General features: G+C 39.5%; 1 protein-coding gene across 2 annotated transcripts; it reads left to right on the top strand.

Moving 5' to 3' along the window:
• The first annotated feature begins 2,779 nt into the window (after window positions 1-2,779).
• Window positions 2,780-19,772, top strand: LOC131935784 (WD repeat-containing protein 44). 2 transcript variants are annotated; one of them, XM_059292431.1, is made up of 24 exons: window positions 2,780-2,908; window positions 4,890-4,937; window positions 7,556-7,592; window positions 7,883-7,944; window positions 8,706-8,784; window positions 8,970-9,520; window positions 9,864-10,092; window positions 10,191-10,379; window positions 10,671-10,925; window positions 11,199-11,335; window positions 12,431-12,526; window positions 12,703-12,764; window positions 13,216-13,274; window positions 13,532-13,612; window positions 13,889-13,933; window positions 14,063-14,153; window positions 14,394-14,476; window positions 15,896-16,009; window positions 16,374-16,496; window positions 17,044-17,235; window positions 17,636-17,737; window positions 17,925-18,040; window positions 18,432-18,559; window positions 18,832-19,772. In XM_059292431.1, exons 1-24 carry the CDS (start codon window positions 2,874-2,876, stop codon window positions 19,038-19,040), a joined length of 3,123 nt encoding a protein of 1,040 aa, XP_059148414.1. In that variant the 5' UTR covers window positions 2,780-2,873; the 3' UTR covers window positions 19,041-19,772. The 2 variants fall into 2 exon arrangements, with proteins under 2 accessions (XP_059148414.1, XP_059148415.1); XM_059292432.1 differs by lacking the exon at window positions 10,191-10,379 and having other exon boundaries at window positions 2,781-2,908.
• The last annotated feature ends 373 nt before the right edge of the window (window positions 19,773-20,145 follow it).

Here is a 20,145-nt window from a genome sequence, read left to right as displayed (position 1 = left end):
ATAGCTAGATGCTGTTGACAAGAGTAAACAGACCCCTATATTAACTCTAACCACACAAGTTTCAACAGGAACTTTAAAGATTAGCCAAACCCGAGAGGATATCAATTCTTCGTGCAATTCATGCCAAAACTTCATTAGCCCAAAGTTAACAAAGATAAAAATTTAAAAACACCTGACCCACTAATGTGCCACAAGGAATAAGATTAAGATTAACAAACTAGGCCATCGTGTAGTTTTATGTAACGTTGATTTGTCTTTAAACACGTTCCAAAACCAGTCAACTGTGACAGGTTGCAACTATCGATTGATTAGGCCAAGACATTCAACGCCATCATATGTGCTGAGATAATACTACTAGAGTAGAGGTGTCCTGAGACTGATTTAGGAGGGTATCTTTCAAATTGTCTTTAACGACTAAAAATAAACCCAATCTTCGGCACACTCTCCACATCATCCGGAGGTCAACATACTCATCACTATCCATACTCCCAACACCACACACCCCTCCTCACACCACCCCAACACCACCATACCTCCACACAACCCCATCACTCCACATACCCTCTCACATCAACCCCAACACCACCATACCCTCATCATACCCCAACACCACCATACCCCAACACCACCATACTCACCACACAACCACAACACCACCATACCTCCACACAACCCCAACACCACCATACCCTCACACAACCCCAACACCACCATACCCCAACACCACCATACCTCCACACAACTACAACACCACCATACCTCCACACAACCACAACACCACCATACCTCCACACAACTACAACACCACCATACCTCCACACAACCACAACACCACCATACCTCCACACAACCCCAACACCACCATACATCCACACAACCACAACACCACCATACCTCCACACAACCACAACACCACCATACCTCCACACAACCCCAACACCACCATATCCCAACACCACCATACCCCAACACCACCATACCCCAACACCACCATACCTCCACACAACCCCAACACCACCATACCCCAACACCACCATACCCCAACACCACCATACCCCAACACCACCGTACCTCCACACAACCCCAACACCACCATACCCTCACACAACCCCAACACCACCATACCCCAACACCACCATACCCCAACACCACCATACCTCCACACAACCCCAACACCACCATACCCTCACACAACCCCAACACCACCATACCTTCACACAACCCCAACACCACCATACCCCCCCACACAACCACAACACCACCATACCCCCACACAACCACAACACCACCATACCCTCACACAACCCCAACACCACCATACCTTCACACAACCCCAACACCACCATACCTTTACACAACCTCAACACCACCATACCTCCACACAACCCCAACACCACCATACCTTCACACAACCCCAACACCACCATACCTCCCACACAACCCCAACACCACCATACCCCCCACACAACCCCAACACCACCATACCTTCACACAACCCCAACACCACCATACCCCCCACACACAACCCCAACACCACCATACCCCCACACAACTACAACCCCCACCATACCCCCCACACAACTACAACCCCACCATACCCCCACACAACTACAACCCTACCATACCCCCCACACAACCCCTTAGAAACACCTCCAGCACATCCCTCTGTACAACAGAAACATACACCTCCCACCCCCCCCCCCAGTCAATCGCCCTCACAGCATCTAAGCTCTTACTCCTCAACCTCTTTTAATTGTATACTCCCCCCATACACCACCAATCACACAAAACACACAACATCACAAGTTGAACCCCAATCACACAGACAAACAACATTACAGGTTAAACCCCAATTACACAAGACACACAACATTACAGGTTAAACCACAATTAAACAGACACAACATTACAAGTTAAACCCCAATCACACAGACACACAACATTACAGGTTAAACCCCAATCACACACCATAACAGATTAAACCGTAATCACCCCAATTACATACACATAGTAACTGGTTGAACCCCAATTACACAGACATACAGCACCTCAGTTAAAAAGAAAACAAGCCTTCACTTGTCTCAGTGTAACATAGAGCACGGTTGTGTGTACACTGATATCGGGTTTCCAAAACTTCTAGAAAAACCGTACTTGACTCAAGGACTTATTGAACTAAATTGATTTTGTCAATTGTCGAGAAGGAAAGGGTGTGGGGGGGGGGAGGGGTGGAGAGTGACTGTCGAAATTATGATATCGAAAGTAGAAATTAAATTTCAAAATTTTAGGGCATGTGTATTTAATCAAAAAAATATGTTTTGAAATCGTTTTGTTCACACGTAACACGTTGGGTAACATTGTGGGGTTAATATTTAACTTCTTGTTGAAGGTTAGCTCTCAAAGACTTGAAGAATTTTGTTTTTATATTACTTGTTGAAGGTTTGCTCTAAATGAATTGTAGAGGGTTGACACTAAATGACTTCTAATGTAGAGGGTTGACACTAAATGACTTCTAAGGTAGAAGGTTGGCAATAAATTACTTCTTGTGTAGATAGTTAACACTAAATAACTCGTAGAAGCTTGACTCTAACCGACTTGTAAAAAGGTTGACTCTAAATGACATGGAAACCAGTAAACACCCACACGCGGTGTCAGAATTTGCACAACAAAGGAAGCAGGTAGCAGTCGCTGACAGTTTAAATCTGTGACGCTTGAAGCTTTTTATAACTTCAAGTGTGTGATATCGCTAAAACTAGCAGCTAGTGTTCGTGGAATCGAAAACAACCAAAAAATTATTTGACTTGAAGTCATGACTTGACTGTGAACCTGACTTTAGGAACCAGCCTGTTGTTGTGGTTCGTGACTTGAGCTGTAGGATGAGCTGGTTTTTTCTGAGGAACTACTGGGCCGTGTGAGTTGATGTTTCTTGCATTGTCTTTACATGCAGTACTCAGCATTGTCTTTACACGCAGTACTCAGCATTATTTGACTTTGTGTGCGAGTTTGTGTGCGAGTTTTTGTGTGAGCTTGTTTGTTTGTTTAAGTGTCATTTTATGTGTATGTGTGTGTAAGAGCAAGTAGTGTATTTGCGTGCGTATGTATGTATGTATGTCTGTTTTTGTATGTATGTGACGGGTATATTTTACACTGACATGTGCTGACACAGTATGTGGTGTGTCTGGTGTTGCGTGGAGATGTAGAATAGACATAGAGGTCTTCTAGTTAGCCATGTGGAAGGGACCTTAGGAGTGTGGCATATGTGGCTGATTATGTGGAGGTTAGCTGTTTGTTAGCTGTATGTGGATGTTAGTTGTATGCGGATGTTAGTTGTATGTGGAGGTTAGTTGTTATGTGGATGTTAGTTATATGTGGAGGTTAGTTGTATGTGGAGGTTAGTTGTATGTTAGTTGTATGTGGTTGTTAGTTGTATGTGGAGGTTAGTTGTATGTGGATGTTAGTTGTATGTGGAGGTTAGTTGTATGTGGATGTTAGTTGTATGTGAAGGTTAGTTGTATGTGGAGGTTAGTTGTATGTGGAGGTTAGTTGTATGTTAGTTGTATGTGGTTGTTAGTTGTATGTGGAGGTTAGTTGTATGTGGATGTTAGTTGTATGTGTATGTTAGTTGTATGTGAAGGTTAGTTGTATGTGGAGGTTAGTTGTATGTGGATGTTAGTTATATGTGGATGTTAGTTGTATGTGGAGGTTAGTTGTATGTGGTTGTTAGTTGTATGTGTATGTTAGTTGTATGTGGATGTTAGTTGTATGTGTATGTTAGTTGTATGTGAAGGTTAGTTGTATGTGGATGTTAGTTATATGTGGAAGTTAGTTGTATGTGGATGTTAGTTATATGTGGAGGTTAGTTGTATGTGGTTGTTAGTTGTATGTGGAGGTTAGTTGTATGTGGATGTTAGTTGTATGTGGAGGTTAGTTGTATGTGGATGGTTAGTTGTATGTGAAGGTTAGTTGTATGTGGAGGTTAGTTGTATGTGGAGGTTAGTTGTATGTTAGTTGTATGTGGATGTTAGTTGTATGTGGATGTTAGTTGCATGTGGATGTTAGTTGTATGTGTATGTTAGTTGTATGTGTATGTTAGTTTATGTGGAGGTTAGTTGTATGTGGAGGTTAGTTGTATGTGGATGTTAGTTGTATGTGGATGTTAGTTGTATGTTGAGGCTTTCTTTGTGTTAACAATCACTGTTGTAGGAGATCTATAAATTTAAAAAAAAAACATTAGTAGGTCAAAGTGCAAAGAAAATTATTTTGTTGTTTTTTTGAGCCCTTTAAACGGCCTGCCTCCCCCTCCCTGCGTAGACGCGGCTGGCGGCATGGGTACCTCTTAACGCGTTTTCCCTGATGATGAACTTAACAGTACGGGGGTGGGGATAGGGGGGGAGTGAATTCAACTTCATTCACCACTGTCCGGTCACTTTAGGTCAATTACTTTACCCAGCGTATACCCATGTGTGACATTAATGTCGCCCTACACAATTACAGCTTGTCCCGTTCTGGTGGTGAGGTGGGGGGGGGGAACAACCAACTCAGAGTAAACGGTACAGACTCATAGATACTGTATAGACCTTAAAAACGGTACAGACACATAGATCTAGTGCTGACCACATTATTTCTTCGAAGTTCATTTTCCGAAGCAACAGAAGCAGACGAACTTTACTTTTGTGAGAAGGGCGTTTTTAATACAGAAGAACTAGGGCAAAGGGACAATACTCCAAAATAAACTCTCAAAATGGCGTCCAAAATATCAACAACAATACACTATTTTCTGTTCTAAGGAAATCAGTCTTAATTTTAGCCCAATGTTCGTTCAACTTTTATGTAGACTATAATTTAATTAAGGTTATTGATTAAAGGAATTGATGTAATATGTCGTCAGGTAGTGATCAAGAAGAATTTTATGACGCTGCAGATGAGACATCTTCTTCATCGTAAGTGAAGATTTTTTTTAATGATCACGGCCGTTCACTAGTCTTACTATTACTAGAATCTAGATCTAGATCTAAATCTAGAATCTAGCAGATTTAGATTCTAGATCTATTAGTTACTAATCATGATCTAGGTTTCTAGATTTAGTTAGAAATAGAATCTACCTAGATCTAGATCTAGAATCTGGGTGTGGGGAAATTGCGAGACGCGAAAAGCGAAATGGCGAGGGCGGGAAAATGCGAGAAGGGCGCGAAAACGGTCGGTCACGTGACTTTTTTGTCTCGCATTTTACCACAAGCCGATACTTACGCTGGGTGGTGTTGAAATGCGAAGATTTCTGCGAAAAAATTTACCGCACCCGATTTTCAGTGGTATTTGGTCCAGACTTCAAAGACGTTTCGTTTACATTGTTAAAACTTCCGATTTTTCCGTCGCTAGACATACTGATGATTTGTCAACTCCCCCCATCTTTTGTGTCGATTTAGAATACCACCTTGTTCTAACGACGGAAATACCGCCGACGATAGATCATTTTCTGTCTTTTGTGTGGAACGCCGAGGCCGCCTGATTTACCGTCTTTGAAGATCACCGTGCCCGGATCCGCTGCCGCCGCAAACATATTTTCTATTGTTGCATAGAAATTTTGTATTATAGCCGCCGCCTACGATTTTTTTCTAACTTTTTTTTACCATATAAATCTAAGCACAGGGAAATGCCTACATCATTTGGATACAACAAAATAAAGTGACAGATCACCGATATTATCAGTTGCTCGTGCTATATCGTAAGCTATGGGCCTACTTCAAATATTTTTAAAACCAAGTTGAACTTGTCTGAATTTTTTGGTTTTGGTGGTGGTGTTATTTGGGGTCTTCCATAAATGACGTCACACTCGTAGGGGGGGGGGGGTTCTGTAATTTTATGACGATGTGTGATGAGGGGGAGGAGGAGGGGGGGGGGGGGGTTAGATGTGAAGTCACACTATAAAAAAGCAATGTTGGAAAAAGAATTTTAGAAGTTTTTTCGCGTTTTAGAAAACTGTTTTAATACATTGTAATAGGAATTGATTAAAATACTCTATTTTGACCGAAATTAGACAAGATTTTGGGGAAAATATCGATGTTTTAAAAAAACTCAACTGCTGGTGACAACAATGAGCAAGACATTGCCAAAATTACAGAAATGATAAAAAATACAAATTATAAAAAACGGAAAACAGATGTTGAGCGTGCGGATGATGATGATGAGAACATGGGTGCCAGTGTTGTTTGTGGGATGAACGAGGAGGTCAACTGTGATGAGAATGTGAAATGTTGTGAATGTGGATTGGAAGAAGTAGCAAAAGAAAAATGTATAAATCATTAAATGGGAGTCTAATGAACTGGGTTGGGTGTACTATGTGTGAAAGATGGTGTCACGAGGTGTGTTTGAGTAGTGCTAGGACTGTTTCAGAAGATTTTGTTTGTAATTAAAATTACTTAATAAAAAAATAAATTGCACTTTTTAGAATTGTTTATACTTTTACACTTTTTGCAAGTACAAAAATCCATAAATAGATGTTGCAAAATATCTCTCCAGCTGACAAGATTATACCAATTCACAATGACACAGCTTACGTTTGTATAAACATGAGCGGGCTAGATTTTTAAATTAATGCCGACTGAAACGGGATTTTCCTCTCGCTAACAAGAGCGGGCGATGACAGTAGCACAGCAACGATGTTAGGATTTTTAAATAGATAGATCTAGATATAGATCTATCTTCTTAGTATCTAGATAAAAAATAACAACATACAACACTCGTGTTAAAGGGTATGGCTAAATGCTTGTTTATTTTAAAACAAATAAATAATTGAAATAAATAAAGATGGAAAAAAAAGGAAAAAACTTTTTTCGCAAAAAGTGTCTCGCTATTTACCCTTAATTCCGCAGGTATGTCTCGCATTACCTTCTCGCAATTTCCCGCCTCGCCATTTCGCTTTTCGCGTCTCGCAATTTCCCCACACCCCTAGAATCTAGATCTAGAAATCTAGATCTAGGCCTATCTATATTATTTTATTTTAGTATAGGCCTAATTATTATACTATAATATAATATTATTATTAGTTTTAGGATTAGGGTTAAGGTTAGACCTACCCTATTTATTATTTATTGTATTTAACAAATAGTAACTACTAGATCTACTAAGCCATATTATTATATTATTATTAGATCTACTACTAATAAGTTAAGTAAGTGTGGCTTAAGACTGACAAACCCTAGCTAGACTGACTAGATAGTAGATAGGGCTAGATCTAGATCTATATATAAAAATATAACAATAGATAGTAGTGTAGATTAGCCTATATTAAATTATTTTTAGGCCTTGGCCATATAGGTATATTAAATTATTATCAATTTTACAATAGGCCTAGCTAGAGTATAGACTATTATTAATTATTATTAATTTATTAGGCTTAGTTACAGTGTTTCTTCCAGACTTTTTTTTCTCTGGGGGGGGGGGGGGGGGGCAAACACTGTTAGAAGTATATGTTTACTATATAAATTTTCCATTTGTTTGTGGGGGGGGGTAGACTTTCTTCAGTTGGTGTTGTCTAACAATACAGTTTATGTTTACACAGGTCATGCCACCACAGCAACTCACCAAAGAGTATTACAGTAAGTCAACAGTTTTTCAACATATCTCTTGTTAGAAGAAAAAGAATCCAAATTGTTTACTCAAAGTCTGTTCTCTCATATTCCCCCCCCCCCCCCCCCCCCCCCCCCCAGCACCAGCAAAGCCAGTATTATTGAATGAAATAGAATTCTGCCTACTTCTAATATAATCCATCAACAGTCATCACAATGTTAAACTCATGCCATGATATAAGCTCTGGTCACTACATCAACAGTCATCACAATGTTAAACTCATGCCATGATATAAGCTTTGGTATTTTTTTTGTTCTAGTTTTCTGAAATTGAGGAGGAAGAGAGGAGGCTCTTACAGCTTAAAAAGAGAGCAGAGGAGAGGTGAGTACATGCTCTAGAGAAGTGAGTACATGCTGTAGAGAGCTGAGGAGAAGTGAGTACATGCTGTAGAGAGCTGAGGAGAAGTGAGTACATGCTGTAGAGGGCTGAGGAGAAGTGAGTACATGCTGTAGAGAGCAGAGGAGAGGTGAGTACATGCTCTAGAGAAGTGAGTACATGCTGTAGAGAGCTGAGGAGAAGTGAGTACATGCTGTAGAGAGCTGAGGAGAGGTGAGTACATGCTGTAGAGAGCTGAGGAGAAGTGAGTACATGCTCTACCCTGTTAGCTACCTGGCTATGATAACAACTGATGCTGTTTTTATTTGTAAATTTCACTGAAAGTGATGTTCCATTGTAAGTTCCTTTGCTATTCGGCCACATTCATCTCTAAAATGCAAATAGCTAGCTGTTAGATTTTTTAGTTCATGAAATTGTCTTATTGTACGTTGTTTCCTTTGTGTCAGATGCAACAGTTTTAAATTCTTGATGTAGTTTAATGGTACAATTTGTCTTTTGTGTCAGATGCAAGTTGATGTGTTTTAACGGTACAATTTGTCTTTTGTGTTAGATGCAAGTTGATGTGTTTTAACGGTACAATTTGTCTTTTGTGTCAGATGCAAGTTGATGTGTTTTAACGGTACAATTTGTCTTTTGTGTCAGATGCAAGTTGATGTGTTTTAATGGTACAATTTGTCTTTTGTGTCAGGCGTAACAGTTTTAAATTCTTGATGTGGTTTAACGGTACAATTTGTTCTTTGTGTCAGACGCAAGAGAGAAGATGAGGAGCTGGAACGCCGGCTGCTACAGCTCCAACAGCAGAAGCGTGCTGAAGCTAGCAACAAGGTAAGTGTCAGCTCCTGCTGTCAACTGTCAGCATCTATTGTCAAATCTGGCTGGATCTAGCTGTCAGCTGTACCTACTGAATTATTAATTTCTTGAGTAACTTTTTAAGTATAAGAGCGTTTTGCATGCTAATTAAGGAATTTTTGTTCTGTGAGAAGTGTTGAAATTGATTGCATCTCTTGCAGGAACAAGACCTGCATCACCTGGAGCATGAGGGCAGGATAAGAAAGCTGGAAGAGATGCGCCAGTCTCTGGGTGCCGACCAATCTTTTTTTTCCACATCCAACGACTCCTCACTAGACAAGGACTCGCCCAACACTTCAACAGACATTCCTGACCTTTTTGCCTTATCTGGGGCACGCCCCGCCTCAGCCCCAAAGTCACGGACCATTGAAAAAATGGAGAACAATGGCGCCACAACACAGACAAATCGCCAGCATGCTAAAAAACGTTCTGGTTCCTGGGGGGACCTGCCCAAAAATGACTCTGTCTTGACCATAGCTAGTGGGGCGGAGGCGAGGTACCCCTCGGGGAACAACCCGACTGACTTTAACATCAGAGTAGACAAACCTGGTAGCCAGGGGGACATTTCTTCACCAGAGGGTCACCAGTCAGGGAGTGACACGTCACTACCTAGTGCGGAGGCCTCAGGTGGTTTGGTCTCAGTTCAAAGGTCAAGTTCCCTGCGGCAGAGTAAAGACGAGAAGTTGATAGACATGGACCAGAACATGGAGAGGTCAGTTGCTCAACATTTGTCTTAGCACTTAGTTCTGGCTCATGGGATGGTGTGGTTGAATGCTAGAGTGTACAACTACTAATCCAAAAGTCTTGAGTTCAGATATCGGGTTTGAATCTGTAGGATTTCCCTGAGTCCACCTAGCTCTAATTGTTACCTATGGAAAGTAAAGTCTCTGCAGTTTTGTTGAGTAGTTGACATCACTTACATTAAACCAATAGGTCACCCATCACAAAATATTTCAATGTCCTGTAGCCAGTGGTTTCTAACATTTGGGATTGTGTTGAGTCTAAATATGAAAAAAAGGTTTCTAATGTTTTGGTTTGGGTCCTGACCTCTGCAGATATCACCCAGAGAAAGAAAAACAAAACAAAAGCCTGACCCTCCTCATCAGTGGCAGCAAGCTGGGCAGCGTGGACATGGGCACGGACAGCGTGGTGGACACAATCCTTCAACAGACACAGGTCCAGCAGGACTCGGAGCCAGACATTGTGAAGAGCACCAAGTCCAGGACACCCCCATTTGTCAAGCCCCCGGTAGCCCCTCCCCGGAAGAAGAAGGTCAAAAGTCAGGTAAGTTCAAGGGCTACCTGTGTGACAGGCTGGGTGTGAGCGAGGGTGAATAAACTCCTGTTTCATTTTGATCAAAGTTTAAATGGTTGCCCATCTAGTCCCAATCATCTCCACACGACATGACACCTGCGACTGACAGTACAGAGTCAGGGCGAGCCCCGCGTCTCCTGCCCTCCCCCTTGTTCCTCAGAGGGGAGCCACTGCAGTCCAGGCTTGAGCCAAAGGGGAGAGAAAACTCTCTGGACGTCAAGTCAGCTCTGGAAGGGAGCCGACACATTTACACCTATGTGAGTAGGACGGAGCCGCTCAGTCAATGTTTTTGTTGTACTGCATGATCACATTCTTTGGTTCTTATACATATGCCAGCAGGACTTCTTGTTTTTTTTTTCTGCACGTTGCACTGTTAGGATAAGGTCAAGGTTAGAGTCACTCCTGGGGTTATAGCAAGGGTTATGGTTAGGATAGGGACACTTGCAATGAAAGATGCTTATCCTCCTGACATTTTAAAGTGTCAATATGTCTGTCAAAAGTAGTTAAGATAGTTGACAAGATTGACAAGTTGTTGTATGTGACACTAGGATCTGGACGAGTGCGGCACTGGCAGGGAGAGCACCAGACCTCTGCACTACGACGCCAACATTTACTCCGGCAGCTCTGGCAGCCCCAGGGTCAGTCCCCGAAGCCAAGCCTTCAGCGGCACCGAGACTTTGGATGATAACATGGATTCCTTGTCTGTGCAGATCCAGCACTGGCAGAGCCTGGGGGATGGGGGCAGAGAGGCCAGTCCTAACCGCAGACCACGCTCCAGTTCTGGGCGACCCCTAACAGACGAGGTAGGTCAACACTTGTTTAAATACACAAAGCTGTTGAAATGGTTAAATCCAGTGTTTATTTGGTCATCAGTTAATTGACTATTTGGTTCAACTTTCTATTTTTAGCATCGTCTGATAATGCAACACACAATAAATTCAATAATACCAGTTTTTTCTTTTTGTAAATATTTTGTATCATTTACCAAAATCAGTGACACCCCTGAGTTCACTCAGCTCTTTATGGGTACCTGCTCTAAAGTTGGGGGAATTTAATTTGTTGACTGGCATCTCCAGGAAATCCTGGAACTGGTCACCTTGAGAAACCTGGACACAGGGGAGACCATCCCACTGAGCACGGCAGAGGACAAGCTGCCCAAGTGTGTCAACCCTTTGGCCCTGCACATCATGCGGCGCACTAAAGAGTACAGCAGGTTGGTGGGGGGCATGGAAACTGTGGGGTGGGGAAATTTTACGGGTGTGGAGAGTGATAACCCTACAAGGGGGGGGGGGGGGGGCAGGGAATTTCAGTGGGTGGTAAACTGTTATTTGGTAAAAAAAAATCTTGTCGGTAGGCTGATGTTAGAAAATCTTGTTGGTGGGCTTAGTTTTGAAAATCTTGTGTTGGTGTCAATGCCTCTTTTTACCACCGCTTGTATCTAGTGACCTGGCTCTCTTGTTGCTTTACAACCTAGTCTTGTGTGCTGGTGGATCTGTTGTGTTAAAGGGGAGAAACTTACGCTCCAGTGATACCAGCTTACATATGACAAACTTTCCTTACACTCTAGTGATACAAGCTTACATATGACAAACTTTCCTTACACTCCAGTGATACAAGCTTACATATGACAAACTTTCAATACACTCTAGTGATACAAGCTTACATATGACAAACTTTCCTTACACTCTACTGATACAAGCTTACATATGACAAACTTTCCTTACACTCTAGTGATACCAGCTCATATATGACAAACTTTCCTTACACTCTAGTGATACAAGCTTACATATGACAAACTTTCCTTACACTCCAGTGATACAAGCTTACATATGACAAACTTTCAATACACTCTAGTGATACAAGCTTACATATGACAAACTTTCCTTACACTCTAGTGATACAAGCTTACATATGACAAACTTTCCTTACACACTAGTGATACAAGCTTACATATGACAAACTTTCCTTACACTCCAGTGATACAAGCTTACATATGACAAACTTTCCTTACACTCCAGTGATACAAACTTACATATGACAAACTTTCCTTACACTCCAGTGATACAAGCTTACATATGACAAACTTTCCTTACACTCTAGTGATACTAGCTTACATAATGTGACAAACTTTCCTTACACTCCAGTGATACAAGCTTACATATAACAAACTTTCCTTACACTCCAGTGATACAAGCTTACATATGACAAACTTTCCTTACGCTCCAGTGATACAAGCTTACATATAACAAACTTTCCTTACACTCCAGTGATACAAGCTTACATATGACAAACTTTCCTTACACTCCAGTGATACAAGCTTACATGTGGATGGGCTGAGTGATGAATCAGATTCTAGGTCAGAGAAAAGTGCAGCGTCATCAAGTAATACAGTCAGGAGGAAAGGGTGAGTGGGAGAAGAGGTTGAGAGGTGTGGGGTGAGGGGTGTGGGAGGAGAGGTTGAGTGGTGTGGGAGGAGAGGTGTATGCTTTGGGAGGAGAGGGTGAGTGTGTAACTTAGTAGCTAGTGTTTTGTTAACTTTGTTGCTAGTGTTTTGCTAACTTTTAACTCTTGCTCACATAGGATGAGGATCAAAAAGTTTTTTGGGAAAACTGTGAACAAGGTCAAATCTGTGGCAGACTCAGGTAAGGTCAAGGCTGACTTTACTTTTTAATGACTTGCTGTTGGTGTCACTTCTTGATGACACACTGCTGATGTTACTTCTTGATGACATGCTGTTGGTGTCACTTCTTGATGACTTGCTGTTGGTGTCACTTCTTGATTCCATGCTGCTGGTGTCACTTCTTGATGACATGCTGTTGGTGTCACTTCTTGATGACATGCTGCTGGTGTCACTTCTTGATGACATGCTGTTGGTGTCACTTCTTGATGACTTGCTGTTGGTGTCACTTCTTGATGACTTGCTGTTGGTGTCACTTCTTGATGACACACTGCTGATGTTACTTCTTGATGACATGCTGCTGATGTCACTTTTTGATTTATTCTTATAATTATTACAAATTTTAAAAAATGTAAATAATGACTTGCAATATTTTGATCAAATGAATTCATGGTTAGAATATTTTTCCGTCTCAGCACTTCAAGGAGATCCACCATTGGAGGAAGAGGTTTCTGTTGACGGGAAAGTTTTTAAGGTAATTTCTGGGGGCACTTGTTTGACTGGTGTAGGTGTTGTCAGTGGTTCTCCCACTTTGATCTAAACATGTTCCTCAGACAGTTTAATTTTAAAGTACAAGTTGGATGAACATTTGTTTGATTAGTGTTGCTCCAATTTTAAAGTACAAGTTGAATGAAAATTTGTTTGATTAGTGTTGCTCCAATTTTAAAGTACAAGTTGGATGAAAATTTGTTTGATTAATGTTGCTGTATGTGTCTGTTGAATGTTTGACAGATCAAGTCATCCAGCAAGAACAAAGGGCCTTATGACTTCTCCCAGCCTAGCATACTTCAGGAGATGAGCGGGGAACACACTGTAAGTATTTTCAATCATCACCTTGACATGTGTTTGGCTGTGTGCATTAATTCTTGATATAGAGATCTAATACATCAAAAGAAATTGTGAAATTTATGACTATTTTCCTCACAAATTTATTTCATTTCCAATATAACATTTAGTTTTGTTATCATGTTTTAGTCATTACAAATTCCATTACAGTGAATTTAAATTGACTATAAGGCCTTAAATCATGAAACATGTTTTTTGATTAATTTTCACCTTGAATAAATTTTATGAATTTTTTTTTTTTAGGGAGCCATTTGGACAATGAAATTTTCCCCTTGTGGGAAGCTGCTGGTGAGTGTGATCTGATCAAATGTTTTAGAGTTATCTAACCTGTTCAATGGTTTCTTCCTGTTTGAAGCTGAGTAGATTTTTAGAGTTATCTAACCTTTTGACACAACTTTTTATCTAAATTCAATTCAGGCCACTGGTGGTCAAGATAGTGTCTTAAGGATTTGGGTCCTCAAATCTACTTATACTTACTTTGAAGATTTCAGGCAAAAATATTCAGATGGTAAGTTTTAACCTTATTTGCAGATTAGTTATAATTAAATTAATTGTAAGTTAAACTCGTTATAATTAAATGAACTGCTTTTATAATTCAATTAGAAATTATAAATGATGTTTTTTTAACCCTTAAAAGTTTGCGGCTGTAAATGAGATTTTCCTGTACATGAAGTAAAAATGTCCAGACATTAAAGGGTTAACGGTCAGAAAAGTGAATATTTCTAACCTTGGCTCTCACTGTTTTCAGTTCGACTTTCACCAGCGGTGTCACATGACAGCTTAAACTCCGCCTCCTCATCAGATCTGTCTGCCGCTGCTATGGATCCTCTGGTTAGTGTTTCAGTTTTAGATTGTTGCTGGGTTTCACTGGTTGGCTCTGTTCTTTTTTTTAATTGTTGCTGGGTTTCACTGGTTGGCTCTGTTATTTTTTTTATTTGTTGCTGGGTTTCACTGGTTGGCTCTGTTATTTTTTTTATTTGTTGCTGGGTTTCACTGGTTGGCTCTGTTATTTTTTTTATTTGTTGCTGGGTTTCACTGGTTGGCTCTGTTATTTTTTTTATTTGTTGCTGGGTTTCACTGGTTGGCTCTGTTATTTTTTTTATTTGTTGCTGGGTTTCACTGGTTGGCTCTGTTCTTTTTTTTATTTGTTGCTGGGTTTCACTGGTTGGCTCTGTTATTTTTTTTATTTGTTGCTGGGTTTCACTGGTTGGCTCTGTTATTTTTTTTATTTGTTGCTGGGTTTCACTGGTTGGCTCTGTTATTTTTTTTATTTGTTGCTGGGTTTCACTGGTTGGCTCTGTTATTTTTTTTTATTTGTTGCTGGGTTTCACTGGTTGGCTCTGTTATTTTTTTTATTTGTTGCTGGGTTTCACTGGTTGGCTCTGTTATTTTTTTTTATTTGTTGCTGGGTTTCACTGGTTGGCTCTGTTATTTTTTTAATTTGTTGCTGGGTTTCACTGGTTGGCTCTGTTATTTTTTTTTTTTTGTTGCTGGGTTTCACTGGTTGGCTCTGTTATTTTTTTAATTTGTTGCTGGGCTTCACTGGTTGGCTCTGTTATTTTTTTAATTTGTTGCTGGGCTTCACTGGTTGGCTCTGTTATTTTTTTAATTTGTTGCTGGGTTTCACTGGTTGGCTCTGTTATTTTTTTAATTTGTTGCTGGGCTTCACTGGTTGGCTCTGTTATTTTTTTAATTTGTTGCTGGGTTTCACTGGTTGGCTCTGTTATTTTTTTAATTTGTTGCTGGGTTTCACTGGTTGGCTCTGTTATTTTTTTAATTTGTTGCTGGGTTTCACTGGTTGGCTCTGTTATTTTTTTAATTTGTTGCTGGGTTTCACTGGTTGGCTCTGTTATTTTTTTTATTTGTTGCTGGGTTTCACTGGTTGGCTCTGTTATTTTTTTTATTTGTTGCTGGGTTTCACTGGTTGGCTCTGTTATTTTTTTTTATTTGTTGCTGGGTTTCACTGGTTGGCTCTGTTATTTTTTTAATTTGTTGCTGGGTTTCACTGGTTGGCTCTGTTATTTTTTTAATTTGTTGCTGGGTTTCACTGGTTGGCTCTGTTATTTTTAATTTATGGTTGATCCTGGAAGATTGATAAAAATCTGATTCAGTGCTCAGGTGCAATATTTTAAACTATTCCTGTCTATACTTTCTGGATCCAGTATTTACAGTTTTACATTTGTATATTTTTTTCCTCTAACAGGGATCCTGTATTTACAGTTTTACATTTGTATATTTCCCCTCTAACAGAAGGAACTAAACAAGCAAACAGAAGATGATGAAGTCAACGCTCCTTTCCACAGAAAACCATTTTGTGTTTACAAAGGTCACACAGCTGACCTCCTGGACATCTCTTGGTCAAAGGTCAGTAGGGCAACTTGCCAGAATTGAATTTAAAAAATATCTTTGAGCTAACTTACACTGCCTACCTTGTAGTTTGTTCTTGGATGAAAAAGGCTATGGAAACAAATAAAAAAAAAAGAAAAGCAGGTTGAATTTCAATTAAGAAGGAAGAAGAATTGCATTGAATTATTTAAGTACATTTTTAGCAAAAATTGAAAATATTTTGAATCTTAGCTTTAGCAGACACTGCATTGTAATTTATTATCTGAACAGAACTACTTTATCCTGTTGTCTGAGACAGTGTGTGTAGTAATTTATTATCTGAACAGAACTACTTTATCCTGTTGTCTGAAACAGTTTGTGTAGTAATTTATTGTCTGAACAGAACTACTTTATCCTGTCCTCGTCCATGGACAAGACAGTCAGGCTGTGGCACATCTCTCGCAGGGAGTGTCTGTGCACCTTCCAGCACATCGACTTCGTCACCGCCATTGTTTTTCATCCCAAGGTAAGTCTTGTTTTCTTCCTAAGTACAAAGTCTGTCGATTTTCTTTAATATTTGTATTTACCAGGATAACTTCTACTTTTATAAAGTTGGTGTGTTTGTCTGGTAGAATGACGACTACTTTTATAAAGTTGGTGTGTTTGTCTGGTAGAATGACGACTACTTTTATAAAGTTGTTGTGTTTGTCTGGTAGAATGACCACTACTTTTTGAGAAATTTTGGTATGTGACCTGACAGAATGACCGCTACATTTTGAGATAGTTTGGTATGTGACCCTGACAGGATGACCGCTACATTTTGAGATAGTTTGGTATGTGACCCTGACAGGATGACCGCTACATTTTGAGATAGTTTGGTATGTGACCCTGACAGGATGACCGCTACATTTTGAGATAGTTTGGTATGTGACCCTGACAGGATGACCGCTACATTTTGAGATAGTTTGGTATGTGACCTGATAGAATGACCACTACATTTTGAGATAGTTTGGTATGTGACCTGATAGTATGACCGCTACATTTTGAGATAGTTTGGTATGTGACCCTGACAGGATGACCGCTACTTTTTGAGTGGTTCCCTGGACGGCAAGCTGCGACTGTGGAACATCCCAGACAAGAAGGTCACTCTGTGGAACGAACTCTCCGGCAACTCCAATTTGATAACGACGGCAAATTTTTGCTACAACGGCAGATTGGCGGTGGTTGGCACCTACGACGGGAAATGTATTTTCTACACTACAGAGGTCAGTAGGTCAACAGTTGTTGAAAAAAAAATAATGTGGTGTTCTGCGTTAGTTCCAGGATTTATTGCCTTTGTTCATCTTTATCAAATGAAAATGTTCAAGCTGATTGTGTGCTAAAAGGTGGTTGAGCTGAAAGTTTTAAAACTTTGGTTGACCTCATCAGTTTTATATCATTAACTGTACACAACATACTGGCTATAAAATCAACTGCTTAATTTTCTCTTGTTAAAAGCTACAAATTACAAAATCTGTTACACCCAAATTACATATCAGATTTTATATCAGTTCTAACACAACTAACATGCTCTATAGTGGTACTATGAATAGTTTTATTGTTTCTGTTTCCATAGAAACACAAGACTAGGATCTAATAATTAACTGCAATGTTTTTCTTGTTTAGCAATTGAAATACTACACCATGGTCAATGTGAGGTCATCCAGAGGGAAGAACTCAAAGGGAAGAAAAATAACTGGTATAGAGAGTATGCCAGGTGAAGAAAAGGTGAGACTTATTTCATGTTGATTTACACTGTGTTACACACTTCTTTCCTAGTTTGATTGGTGGTTCACTCAATGGTCAGGAAGGAATAAGTATAATGAAATCATAATTGTTGGAATACAGGGACTAGATGTCTAATTACATGTAAAAATGTTCGAATACATGTCAGCAGGTTTGACCATACTTTCAGATCTTGATAACATCAAATGACTCAAGAATCAGACTTTACAACTTAAGAGACCTGACTTTATCCTGCAAGTATAAGGGATGTATGAACAACAGCAGTCAAATCAGGGCCAGTTTCAGGTAACTGGATTTAAAACTGAGTCGTTTCAGGTGTATGGGTTATAAATTTAGACTAATTTTATGTGTGCATGTTCAACATAGGCATATTTCAGTTGTGTTTCAGGAGAATGTGCTACTTAATAAGACCAGCAAGACATTTTGAATGTCATGCATTTTGTTTTGGCTGTTGTTTTTTTTTTTTGGCCTGATACTTTAACCCTTGTTTCTGACCAACAATGATGCCAGCAGAAAAAAATAGAATCTGTCTGCATTTGAGTTGAAATAACTCCTTTAATTTACTTTGATAGTTTTGGTAAATTCTGCTGTGTACCTAACGAGAGAGAAGAATACATTAGGTGATGATTGACTTGTTTTGTCAAAAAATATTTATAAAGAAAGAAAATTTTCACAGCCCAACTGGCAAGTATGTTATTTGTGGCTCAGAAGACCATTTCCTGTATGTCTGGAAAACCAACCACGAGTTCATCAAGTTCACATCAGCCAGGCGAGACCGGAATGATTACTGGGAGGCAATCAAAGGTACAAATAATGCCAGATTTTTCAACAGTGGGGGTTAAGGTTAAAATAATTTTCACAACTTTTCTATTGCTATCCTCACTTATTCTTAGTGCGTGTCCATTGACTTCAAAACCTATTTGGTTCAAAATCTGCTGTCAATTTATTTTATAATCTATTTAGTTTGATTTAACTTTATTAATTTTATAACCTATTTAGTTTGATTTAACTTTATTAATTTTATAACCTATTTAGTTTGATTTAACTTTATTAATTTTATAACCTGTGTTTTATAGTCCACAATGCTGTAGTGACCTCAGCCGTCTTTGCTCCGAACCCGTCTTTCATCTTTCGTATGGCGGAGCAGCAGAACCTGGAGCTGAAGGGTCAGCCCATGTCAGTGGACGATGACACGGAGGAGAGGGAGATCATCGTGTCCGCAGACTTCACAGGGGCCATGAAGGTGATCACCAACAGACCCAACAGTCGCAGCATGTTCTTCTGAAGCCTTGCCCTGTGATATTTTTATCTAGTCTCAAGTAGCGCTAGACTCTTGCGGAACTCACACATTTTTAGGGGTTAAAACTTCATCTAAAAGATTGATCTACGTAGAAATAGCTAGTTAATATGTGTTATCTTTTATTTAACAAAGAAGTTATTTTTTTTATTTGTGCCATTGTAATCATGTTCCTGCTTTTTGTCTAACCACCCTTTTGTTGTCACATTATCTACTTCAACAAGAATATAGAACAAAGATAGAACATAGAACAAAAATAGAACATAGATAGTAGATCAAAGAAAAACAACTAGCACTTATATTCAAGCCAGATATTCAATGTTCTCATTTCATTGTAAAATTTATTCATAGCTTTGGCCTATCATTCAATGTTGTGTTTCATTTAAGTCTGCCGTTCAATTACAAAATGTATGAACTGTTGACTCCATTTTTGTTGAATATCATTAGGTTATAAAATATATAATGTATTAGCAAATTTTTTTCAAACCAAAAAGCAATACAATTGGCAAATACTTAAGGCCTTTGACATGCAAAGACAACATATTTCATTATGTTTAATGATTCAGTATGTTGAAGCAGTCCATGTTCATCAAGAACACTCTAACAATAATTTTTCTGTGTTTGAAAGTTTGATGGTGGTTCAAAATTCTTTAAAATTTTGTGTAAATCTATGGTTGCAAGTGTTGTGAAAATCTGGCAACTTTTGTATAAATCTATGGTTGCAAGGAACCAGATAAGCCAGCAGTTGTTTTTTTTGTGTGTGTAGGACTATGTCCTGGCATCCAAGACCTTCTGTAACAGCTGTTCATAGCTCTGAGGCCAGTGAAGATGTGATTGTGTATAAAATGTTGATATGTATGTACACCACTGTATACGGCCCCTTAAAAATTATTTTTCTCATTAGTCTCCTTTCACTATAGCTCTGAATGTATGTATTCCAACACTCACACACTATGTAAAATCCCCCCCCCCCCCCCAAAGTGTGATGCATGTCTCCTCAGATGCTTAATAAATAATAATAATAAATCCCACAGTTACATTCAAATACCAACCTTCTCTTCCGCTGTACCTTTTTTTCAATCTGTCTCCTTAC

The sequence above is a fragment of the Physella acuta genome, unplaced genomic scaffold, assembly GCF_028476545.2.
Source record: "Physella acuta isolate Inbredline_101_S28 unplaced genomic scaffold, ASM2847654v3 ptg000159l, whole genome shotgun sequence".
Classification (NCBI taxonomy): Eukaryota; Metazoa; Mollusca; class Gastropoda; family Physidae; genus Physella; species Physella acuta.
Note: the sequence above shows the minus strand (reverse complement) of the source record. Positions and strands in the feature narration are given on the sequence as shown.

Bases quoted from the DNA above. Each gene is read 5' to 3' on its own strand.
- LOC131935784 (XM_059292431.1), top strand. From the start codon at position 2,874: ATGAGCTGGTTTTTTCTGAGGAACTACTGGGCCGT. The intron at 13,613-13,888 runs GTAAGTATTTTC...TTTTTTTTTTAG, and splicing joins AGATGAGCGGGGAACACACT to GGAGCCATTTGGACAATGAA. The intron at 16,497-17,043 runs GTAAGTCTTGTT...TGACCCTGACAG, and splicing joins CCATTGTTTTTCATCCCAAG to GATGACCGCTACTTTTTGAG.